General features: G+C 33.4%; 2 protein-coding genes and 1 pseudogene across 6 annotated transcripts in view; 2 read left to right on the top strand and 1 right to left on the bottom strand.

Annotated features, from left to right (window-relative positions):
• Positions 1-10: 10 nt before the first annotated feature.
• LOC125851323 (osmotin-like protein OSML13) overlaps positions 11-11,899 on the top strand; it is a 13,035-nt gene continuing 1,146 nt past the window's right edge. Inside the window, exons 1-3 of one of the 5 annotated variants that reach the window (XM_049531107.1) lie at positions 11-523; positions 4,581-4,644; positions 8,889-9,184. In XM_049531107.1, the coding sequence (XP_049387064.1) occupies positions 47-523; positions 4,581-4,644; positions 8,889-9,088 (741 nt within the window). In that variant the 5' untranslated portion in view covers positions 11-46 and the 3' untranslated portion in view covers positions 9,089-9,184. Of the gene's footprint in view, positions 682-4,085; positions 4,179-4,580; positions 5,027-8,422; positions 9,185-11,899 lie in introns of those variants that run through there. The other 4 variants (XM_049531105.1, XM_049531103.1, XM_049531104.1 and 1 more) reach the window with 4 other exon arrangements.
• On the bottom strand, positions 2,080-3,455 carry LOC125851327 (ethylene-responsive proteinase inhibitor 1). Its single transcript, XM_049531109.1, has 3 exons — positions 3,301-3,455; positions 3,103-3,198; positions 2,080-2,397 (listed from the first exon to the last, which is right to left on the bottom strand). The coding sequence occupies exons 1-3, from the start codon at positions 3,356-3,358 to the stop codon at positions 2,195-2,197; spliced, it is 357 nt and encodes a 118-aa protein (XP_049387066.1). The 5' UTR covers positions 3,359-3,455; the 3' UTR covers positions 2,080-2,194.
• Positions 10,886-11,533, top strand: LOC125851325 (osmotin-like protein OSML13; annotated as a pseudogene).

The raw sequence follows: 11,899 nt of genomic DNA, 5'->3' as shown, positions 1-11,899 counted from the left end.
TATAAAGTACCAAAAATAATTTGTCCACATATAAATTTCAACAAACATGGGGTACTTGAGATCTTCTTTTGTTTTCTCCCTTCTTGCTTTTGTGACTTTCACTTGTGCTGCCACTATAGAAGTACGCAACAACTGTCCATACACCGTCTGGGCGGCATCGACCCCGATAGGCGGTGGGCGACGTCTCGATCGAGGCCAAACGTGGGTCATTGATGCGCCTAGGGGCACTACGATGGCACGTATATGGGGTCGTACTGGATGTAACTTCGATGGTGCTGGTAGAGGTTCGTGCATGACTGGTGATTGTGGTGGTGTCCTGCAGTGCACCGGGTGGGGCAAACCGCCAAACACCCTAGCCGAGTACGCCTTGGACCAGTTCAGCAACTTAGATTTTTGGGACATTTCTTTAGTTGATGGATTTAATATACCGATGACTTTCGCCCCGACTAATCCAAGTGGAGAGAAATGCCACGCAATTCAATGCACGGCTAATATAAATGGTGAATGCCCTAGTCAACTTAAAGTACCCGGAGGATGTAACAATCCTTGTACCACGTTTGGAGGACAACAATATTGTTGCACCGAAGGTCCATGTGGTCCTACGTTCTTTTCCAATTTTTTCAAACAAAGATGTCCTGATGCGTATAGCTACCCACAAGATGATCCTACTAGCACATTTACCTGTCCTAGTGGTAGTACAAATTATAGGGTTGTCTTTTGTCCTAATGGTGTTGCTGGCCCAAATTTCCCCTTGGAGATGCGTGCAAGTACTGATGAAGTGGCCAAGTAAATGAGAAATCTTGCTCTCTTATACAATTTGAACAGAAGATAATAGCCTTTTCAGATTTTCTATAGGTAAAAATAAAGATTATTTCTTATAAGCAAGTTATAAAAGGCTAGAAAGTCATTGATAACAAGTTTGTGTATATGCGTGTGGAGTATATATATATATATATACCCTTCAACTTAAATGTTTTTATAATGAAATATGATATAAGGTCAGTCTGATTGATTCTTTACACGTAGTTTTAATGTATCGACTATATTTCGATTCATCCTACAGTTTATCGTTTGTCATTTATGCTTTAATTTAAATCTTCTCTATATCCCAGAAGAAATTAAATGAGTTGAACGAAAGATAATAGCTTTTTCAGATATTCTATAGTAATAATAAAAATTATTTCTTATAAGCAAATTATAAAAGGCTAGAAAATCATTTCTCCTAAATAATAAGTAGATGTAAATCTCTCGATATAACCAGGGGCGGTTCTATGCTTTGGAAAATAAGGCCTTTGCCTTAGGCCCCCAAATTTCGGGGCCCCAAATTTTTGTCAAGAATAAATTATGTATTAAAATTTTTATAGAAAAATTCATTATTTATGATAAAAATTATAATTTAAAAAAAAATAAATTATTTTATCCACTTTAACATCTTTTGTACTTTGTTAAAAATAAGAATTAATAGTGAAGAGTGTTGAACAAAGTGAATTACAAATTCTTTTTTATTTCTTTTTAAATTTTAGTTTCAAGCATTACTATAAGCATATTAAAATGAGGTATACCAAGTCATCAACTTCTTGAGTCAAATTTTATGGTTCTAACTCTTATCTTTATTTAATATTTATCAACTTATTACTTATAGCATTATGTTAACAATACATAAAATAATTGCCTCACTTAAAAGATGTTTTTCAATGTTGAGTTGATAAAATCTTACCTAAAACTAGTAACTGAAAAAACAATATTAAGTACTAATAATTTTAATCTAAATAGTGTAAAAAAATAAATTATGAATAAATACGTATATGAAGTGTATTTATAATTTAGGCCACGAATTAAAATTTCGCTTTAGGCCCCCAATTACGTTGAGCCGTCCCTGGATATAACTTGTTAAATATTATAACTAATATACACGTACACTATTATAGATTAAAATGTATTCATTTGGTAATCAAACAAGTTTACGTTATAATTGAGGAAAGGTTACGTACACATCACTTTCCACATACTCCAGTACTTGTGAGATTTCAATGATTATTGTTGTTGTAGTAGTATATGTATAACAAATGAAAAATCATATTAATATTAAAAGCCACATTTATTAATCACCAATTATAGTGGAAACATTAACCATACATCTCTAATTTGTTTTTCTGGAGGCTAGATACATATATATAACATGAATTAATTTTGTTTAACCAACTTTGGGAGTTTGTACAACAATGTCCAGTAAATTAACAAAAAGACGAACTCTATTGCATCTCAAATCTTCTGTAAAAGCAGAACCATTCAGTAGAGTTTCAACATTTGTTAATTTTGGATTTTCCTTCTGAATTATTTGCTTTGCAAACTTAGCTGGTGTCCCTAGAAGTTCTGGCCAACTTTCTTTCGTCACACCTATAATTTACAAAAATACAAGTAATTAATTAAATATTATATGCACAATTATATATATACACATAATAAACTGTCCCCGGATTTAATGTATGACACTGGACGGGTATGTTTATTTATTCAACTTTATACGAGTTTTAGTGACTATTTGTATGCATTCAAAGTTGAAGGGCATATATGTCAGTTAAGGCTAAGTTAAAGAGCACATTTATATTTTATGTCATTATTGATTGATTAAAACTTCTATAAATCAAAAGTTATTTTATATCAGAAAAAATCAACAATTAGACTTCAACAATAATCAGGAGATGAAAGACCAACAAGAATTGTGATTTGTGGAGTGTTAAATATGAATCTTAATGTGGTGTACTAGTGGGAGTACTTCACCCTTAACCAGAGGTCTCAGGTTCGAGCCTTGGGTATGGAGAAAATCTTGTTTGGAGTGCGCGATTCGAATTTAGTCGGGGCTTCAATGTAGGCTTCGGACACCGGATGGAAAATAAAAAAGAAGAAGTATGAATCTTAATTTATATATTCTTTATCAGATGTCTTAGATTTTGGTCCCCCTAAATATAGATTCGTCAATTGTTAGAAACTATTTTATTCCTCAATATAAAAAATTTCAATGTAAATTCAAATTTAGTCAGGTCTCATACGAATATCAAGCACCGAAATAAAAAAAAGAAGATGATAGAGTAAAAACCAAACCTGGACAAAATGATTGAGAGACATCATGTAGTTGCAAGACATTTAAGCCATCACTAACTTCGATTTCCAAATCTTGAGCAGTGAGAGATTGAAAGCCTGTTCATAAATAATTTTACATAATTAATTAATTTTTTTAATAAATAAAAATATTAAATATATGTGAAAGAAATTAAATTTAAAATAGAAAGAATTAATTACATGATGCAAAAATTATCAAGAAAGCTACCAACTTCACCATAGACTTATTTGCCTCCATTTAATTCTGCAATTTCTTTAAAGAATCTAAGTTTATATTTGTGTTGTTAGATGCATTTAGTTTTAGAGGTATATATAGATATTTATAGGAGATATTTTTTTAACTCAATTGTACATGATCCACTTGTTTATCTAAAAGCAGCCATACTAACATTATTTTAATGTGGATCGACGATAAGTTTGATGACTTGTCAGTCAATTCCTCCCAATTTATTTATTGATTTTTGCATCAATAGGAGTTCTTTTAATAGATACTTGCATTAAAAAGTTGTGGTCCAACAAATGATCTGTTACATCAAAATCGTGTTGATTTGTATATTTCATGTTAATCTAGCAAATGATTCATACTACGAGTAATATGAAGAAAATATAACTAATTTTACTTTCAATTTTTATGTTCAAATGCGTACTAAACACGATAAAAGTAAAATGAGCATAGATAAGTATGGAAGAAACTTTGGTCAAAACTATTGAAATGACTGTTTTTTTAAGAAAAAAATAGTTTTAGGAAAAAGGTCCGTCACGTTACAGAGTTCATAAAATAATTAATTATTAGGCGGCTCTTACATATTTTCCACCTCAACCTTTACCAACGCATATTTTAATATTATTAGTTTATAATTAGTCAAAGTATGATTTTGTGTTATATATGATTAATAAAAATCCATAGTGCCAAAAGCCGCCATACCCCTATATAAAGTACCAAAAAATAATTTGTCCTCATATATAAATTTCAACAAATTAACATGGGCAACTTGAGATCTTCTTTTATTTTCTCCCTTCTTGCTTTTGTGACTTACACTTATGCTGCCACTATCGAGGTACGTAACAACTGTCCATACACCGTGTGGGCAGCATCGACCCCGATAGGCGGTGGTCGACGTCTCAATAAGGGCCAAACATGGGTCATCAATGCTCCAAGGGGAACTAAGATGGCACGTATATGGGGTCGTACTGGTTGTAACTTCAATGCTGCAGGAAGGGGTTCGTGTCAGACTGGTGATTGTGGTGGAGTCTTGCAGTGTACCGGGTGGGGTAAGCCCCCAAACACCTTGGCTGAATATGCCTTGGATCAGTTTAGCAACCTAGATTTCTGGGATATTTCTTTAGTTGACGGATTCAATATTCCAATGACTTTTGCCCCGACCAAACCTAGTGCTGGGAAATGTCATGCAATTCATTGCACGGCCAATATAAATGGTGAATGTCCTCGCGCTCTTAAGGTACCTGGAGGATGTAACAATCCTTGTACCACGTTTGGAGGACAACAATATTGTTGCACCCAAGGTCCATGTGGTCCTACAGAGTTGTCCAAATTTTTCAAGAAAAGATGTCCTGATGCTTATAGCTACCCACAAGATGATCCTACTAGCACATTTACTTGTCCTAGTGGTAGTACAAACTATAGGGTTGTCTTTTGTCCTAATGGTGTTGCTGATCCAAATTTCCCCTTGGAGATGCCTGCAAGTACTGATGAAGTGGCCAAGTAAATTTGAGTCTCTTTCTTCAAAATTACTTCAAATGATCGAGTGATCTTTGGTGTAATGAAAAATCTTAATAGCCCAGTTAGTTAACTATTTGAACTTTTACTTTATTGGTGAGAGTTTGTAATAGACTTAAAGACCTAAATAAGAGCTACATCCCACGTGTACTTTACTTGATGTATAAATCAACAGTGCATTTGAATTATCGTTCTTTTTAAATTTAAAAAAAAACTCTTAGTAAAGTGTTAAGACTTAGACCAATAAACAAACAAAAAAGTATTGATACTGTCCTAGCTGAACTATGAAAAGGTGAAATTTTATCTTTTAAATTTTGGTTAATTGAATTTATTGCCCTGAGAATCATTTCACGCTGTTATGTATATGAGCCTCTTTAAATCGGACTTATTATTAGTAATTCGCTACCATAAATCAGACTTTTTTGGTCACTAGGAGCATAGTAAATCGCCACTGAATATATTTAGTGGCGACCATAATGTCACTGCAAGTAATTCCATAACTTATGTCAATTAAATTTGCGACAAAAATCAACGACGATAAAAACCACCAAATAGATCTTAGGTAGATCGCCAGTGAAATTACGTCTTTACTAGGATTTACTGACGATATTTAATTGAGTTAAGTTTCTAGAAAACACTTAAACTATCATTTTTTTAATTTTATATTTAAATTATTGAGAGTGTAAGAGAAACACCCATAAACTATCACTCATAAGTTTGAACAAAACACCTCAAGTAATATGTGATAGTGTTTGTATTACACTCTCTTTTATAAAAATAATATAATCGTCAAGTGAAAAAAATGTCACAATGGCAAAAAGTTCAAAATTAAAAGAGTGGAGTGTCAAAAACACACCTAAACTATTGAGAGTGTGAAAAACACACCCAAACTATCACTTATAAGTTTCAGAAACAATACACCTAAAATAATATGCGATAATATGTGTTACACTTCTTTTAAAAGAATAATATTATCACATAAATTGTGGAAAATAATTCAGGGTTGGAATGTTTCACCCTTAACCAGAGGTCTCGGGTTCAAGCCCTGGATATAGAAAAAAATCTTGTTGGGAACGTCACCCCCAAATGGGCCCTGCTGTGCCCAATTTAGATTTAATCGGGACTCTAATATAGGCTCCAAACACGGGGTGGAAAAAAAAAATGAAACAATGAAATTGAGAAGCTATCATGATATTAGTTGGAGAGAGAATGGGGAAATTTATCATTTTATCCCTTTTCCAAGAGGGGATCGAAATTGAAGATTTGTGAAGTGAATTAATGCTTAGGGGAAAGTGTAGATTTACTAATTGAAGATTTTAGATGCAATCAATTGGAATAACTTTCATTATTTTATTGATGGTGATCCGAAAATTTCGCCTATGGATAAAATACATAATACGGGTGAAACTTGAACACGAAATAGAAAATGACTTAGATAACTAGTCTCTCTGTTTTATATTAGTTGATTTTTATACTAAATATAATTTTCTCATTTTAGTTGATCACTTTACTAAATCAAGTAAAAATTAATTAGTTTTTTCTATATTATCCTTGCAATTAATTTTTTTTTTGAAAGTGTTCACATTTGTTTGTAAAATTTTCAAGAAGCTTTTTAAGGGGTGAATTAATAAAATCATCTTCTTATTTATAATTTCTTAAGCATCGTGTAAAATGGAAAATGATCATCTAATATGAGGCAGAAGAAATATAAAAAGAAGCTTCGTCCATGAAAGAAAAATAATGGTTACTTCTTTCAATTAAGTTTTAGGCTTAAGTCATCCGTGGCCCCCTAAAGTTATCCGCATAATTCACTTAGACACCTCTATGACTAGTACCTATTACACACTCTAATATTAAGGAATATGTACTTATTGAACACAAAATGATAATAAAGCTTTTAAAATGTGGTGTGTGTAATTCACGCACATTGTACTTGAAAAAGTAACCAATAAGACTTTAGCATGTGGCACGTGGGCCCAATCTAATGAATTTTCATTTATTTTTAATTCCAACCTTTAATAATTCAAAAAATTGATTAACAAAAAAGAAAGAAAAAAAATTTCCTCCCCCACCCTCCCACAGGAACCCACCCACCTTTCTTCTTCTTCCCCTAATGTCGGCACCTCCTGCGGCAACAACAACAAAAAAAGAAAGAAAAAGGCAAATCTCTCCCCGCCCATCTAATTATTTGCCCTTTCTTCTTCTTCTTCATCCGTTATCGCTCACTATTTTCTATTCCTATGAAGAGATTAACTTTTATTTTTCTTCTTATAATAAATTATGAGCTATGAAAATTAAGTCAAATATAAATAATGAAACAAATCATGAAGCAAGATAGATTAATGGAGTGATTATTGTGAAAAATAAGTTGACTTGATAAATTATTTTAAAATCACTGACGAAGAGAAATCGTGAGGATTCAAATGAATTATATCAAATTTTCTGATATTATTTTATAACTGTAATGGCTGGTGATGTTTGTTGATCGAAGTGACCGGAAATAGAGATGGACGGAAGTTGCCTTTATAACTCTGATGTTCGATTTTTTTTTCGTTCTTTCAAATTTGATTAGCACTTAGCAGATTCAGTTTTTTTTTTTTTTTTTTTATAAAAAGCGAAAAATAAAAATGAAGAACCAAATCAGAGTTTAAAATGATTAAAATGGGGAGAAGAAGAAGACAACTGCTGGTATAGCCTACAGGCTACAGGGGTGGGGGTGGGTTTGTTTTCTTTTTGGATATTATAAGACATCATTTTGAATAAAAGTTTATTTTTTAATTATTTTAATTAATGCAATGCCAAGTGTCATAGAAGGAAAAAAGGTACAAGTTTATTATTAATAAAAAAAGTTTGGGACCTGTTCACACGCTTCAATGCAATGAGATGCACTTATTTTGCCACATCAGCATTTTGTGTTTAATAGACACACATTTTGAATAATTTAGGTGTTCAATAGGTATAAGCCATAGTTGAGATGTTTAAGTGAATTATGAGGACAACCTTAACGGGCAGCAGATGACTTAAGCCTAAGTTTTAAGAAAAAGTCTTGTCACGTTATATTAAACAAATTTGTCTTCTATGTTATCCATATGGATTGCCGTTGAAACAGATGCAATTTCTCTATTCTTTATGAATGTGAATTTGAACCTTTAAAAATGAAAAAATCTTGTTAAGAGCATAATTAATTTGTAAATTTAGATTTAATAAGAACAGCAGACATCGAACACTAGATAAGAAATCGAAAAAAATAATAGTTTGACTTTTATTTTCATATAAAGTAATGGAGTAATTAGTAGGCGGCTCTTATATGTTGAGCCACCTCAACCTTTACTTAAACATATTTAAATATTATTCGTTGATTAGTCAAGTGTGATATTGATATTTGTGATTAAAATCCGTAGTTTCAATAGCCTCCACACCCCTATATAAACTGCCCAACAATTTGTCACTTCATCCAACAACTTGACTAAAAAAAATAGTTAAAAAAACATGGCCTACTTGAGATCTTCTTTTGTTTTCTTCTTCCTTGCTTTTGTGACTTATACTTATGCTACCACTTTTGAGGTCCGAAACAACTGTCCATACACCGTGTGGGCGGCATCGACCCCGATAGGCGGTGGTCGACGTCTCGATCGAGGTCAGACATGGGTCATCAATGCACCGAGGGGCACTGCGATGGCACGTATATGGGGTCGTACTAATTGCAATTTTGATGGTGCTGGTAGAGGTTCTTGTCAGACTGGTGATTGTGGTGGAGTCTTGCAGTGTACCGGATGGGGTAAACCGCCAAACACCCTGGCCGAATACGCCTTGAACCAGTTTAACAACCTAGATTTCTGGGACATTTCTTTAGTTGACGGATTTAATATACCGATGACTTTTGCCCCGACCAATCCTAGTGGTGGAAAATGCCACTCAATTCAATGCACGGCAAATATAAATGGTGAATGTCCTGGTTCACTTAGGGTGCCTGGAGGATGTAACAATCCTTGTACCACGTTCGGAGGACAACAATATTGTTGCACCCAAGGTCCATGTGGTCCTACTGACTTGTCAAGATTCTTCAAACAAAGATGCCCCGATGCCTATAGCTATCCACAAGATGATCCTACTAGTACATTTACTTGCCCTAGTGATAGTACAAATTATAGGGTTGTCTTTTGCCCTAATGGTGTTACTAGCCCAAATTTCCCCTTGGAGATGCCTGCAAGTGATGAAGAGGCTAAGTAAAATTGAGTCAATTTCTTTTAAATTGCTTGAAGTGGTCAAGTAATATTGGCTTGTAATAAACCTAATATAATACATGAATAAGAGTCACATCATCACAAATCTGTTGTTTCGAATATTATTTTATGTTCTTTTGTGTATATTTTGTTCGTTTACGGTAGCAGGTTGTCAAGTGAGAGAGTAATTTCAAGGACATAAAGATTATAATATGCAGGATAAGATAAATAAAGATATCTCATGAGATTATTTTGTCTCACTTTCTGTATAAGATAGAGATTTCATCATTTTATAAATAATAAAACAAATTATTGAGAGTGTAAGAGAAACACTCATAGACTATCACTCATAAGTTTGAATAAAGCACCCCAAGTAATATGTGATAGTGTTTGTATTGCAATCTCTTTTAAAAAAATAATATAATCGTCACGTAAAAAAAATGTCACGATGGCTAAAAGCTCAAAATTAAAAGAGTGAAGTGTCAAAAACACACCTAAACTATTGAGAGTGTGAAAAACACACCCAAACTATCACTTATAAGTTTGAGAAATAGTACACCTAAAATAATATGCGATACTATGTGTGTTACACTTCTTTTAAAAGAATAATATTATCACATAAATTGTGGAAAATAATTCAGGGTTGGAGTGTTTCACACTTAACCAGAGGTCTTGGGTTCGAGCCCTGTGTATAGAAAAAATCTTGTTGGGAGTGTCAACCCCAAATGGGCTCTACAGTGCCCAATCCAAATTTAATCGGGGCTTCAATGTAGGTTCCGAACACCAGATGAAAAAAAAAAAAGAACAATGAAATTGAGAAGCTATCATGGTATTAGTTGGAGAGAGAATGAGGAAATTTATCTTTTTATCCCTTTTCCAAGATGGGAAATTGAACATTTGAGAAGTGAATTAATGCTTAGGGGAAAGTATAGATTTACTGATTGAAGATTTTAGATTCAATTAATTGGAATAACTTTCATTATTTTATTGATTGTGATCCGAAAATTTCGCCTCCAAATAATCGATAAAATAAATAATACGGGTGAAACTTGAACAAGAAATAAAAAATGACATAGATAACTAGTCTCTCCGTTTTATATTAGTTGATCTTTATACTAACTATAATTGTCTCATTTTAGTTTATCACTTTAATAAATCAAGTAAAGATAATTAGTTTTTTCTATATTACCCTAGCAATTAATTTTTTTTGAAAGTGTTCATATTTGTTTGTAAAATTTTCAAGAAGTTTTTTAAGAGGTGAATTAATAAAATTATCTTCTTATTTTGGATTTCTTAAACACCGCGCAAAATAGAAAATGATCAACTAATATGAGACAAAAAAAATATGAAAGAAATTTTGTCCATGAAAGAAAAATAATGGTTACTTCTTTCAATTAAGTTTTAAGAAAAAGTCTTGTCACGTTATACAAATAAATTTGTCTTCTATGTTGTCCATATGGATTGCAGTCAAAATAGATGAAATTTCTCTATTTTTAATCAATGTGAATTTGAATCTTTAGAAATGAAAAAATCTTATTAAGAGCACTATTAATTAGTAAATTTAGATTTAAACAGGATAACAGATACCGAACACTAGATAAGAAATCGAATAAAAATAATAGTTTGACTCATATAAAGCAATGGAGTAATTAGTAGGCGGCTCTTATATGTTGAGCCACCTCAACCTTTACTTGAACATATTTCAATATTATTCGTTGATTAGTCAAGTGTGATATTGATATTTGTGATTAAAATCCATAGTTTCAAAAGCCGCCACACCCCTATGTAAAGTACCCAACAATTTGTCACTATATCCAACAACTTAGATTAAAAAATATAGTTCCACAAACATGGCCTACTTGAGATCTTCTTTTGCTTTCTTCCTCCTTGCTTTTGTGACTTACACTTATGCTGCCACTATCGAGGTACGCAACAACTGTCCATACACCGTGTGGGCGGCATCGACCCCGATAGGCGGTGGCCGACGTCTCGATCGAGGCTAGACATGGGTCATTAATGCGCCGAGGGGCACTAAGATGGCACGTATATGGGGTCGTACTAATTGCAACTTTGATGGTGCTAGTAGAGGTTCATGCCAGACTGGTGATTGTGGTGGGGTCTTGCAGTGTATCGGGTGGGGCAAACCACCAAACACCCTGGCCGAGTACGCCTTGGACCAGTTCAGCAATCTAGATTTCTGGGACATTTCTTTAGTCGATGGATTTAATATTTCGATGACTTTTGCCCCGACTAATCCTAGTGGAGGGAAATGCCACGCAATTCATTGCACGGCTAATATAAATGGTGAATGTCCTGGTTCACTTAGGGTACCTGGAGGATGTAACAATCCTTGTACCACGTTCGGAGGACAACAATATTGTTGCACCCAAGGTCCATGTGGTCCTACTGACTTGTCAAGATTCTTCAAACAAAGATGCCCCGATGCCTATAGCTATCCACAGGGGCGGACCCACGTAGTCAATTTTGGGTGCTTGAGCACCCATTGACTCCGGAAAAAAATTTGTATATATATATAGAAAATATGATAAATACGTTATTAAATAAAAATAAGCACCCATAGAACACAAGCAGTCGTAGGTGCGCTGGTTAACACTTGGAAAAATAAGGCGCGCGAAGCATGAGGGCGAGGGTTCGAATCCCGTCAGCCCCATTCTTTTTTTAAAAAAACTTTTTCCAGCGAATTTTGCACCTTTTTTTTTACTTTTCCATTTTTTAATTAAGGGCTTATTTTACACCGAATTTTGTACTTGTTTTGACTTTTTCTATTCTTAATTAGTTTAGGGTGACTAACTTTTTC

Source organism: Solanum stenotomum, unplaced genomic scaffold, assembly GCF_019186545.1.
Source record: "Solanum stenotomum isolate F172 unplaced genomic scaffold, ASM1918654v1 scaffold24438, whole genome shotgun sequence".
In the NCBI taxonomy this organism is placed as follows: Eukaryota; Viridiplantae; Streptophyta; class Magnoliopsida; order Solanales; family Solanaceae; genus Solanum; species Solanum stenotomum.
Note: the sequence above shows the minus strand (reverse complement) of the source record. Positions and strands in the feature narration are given on the sequence as shown.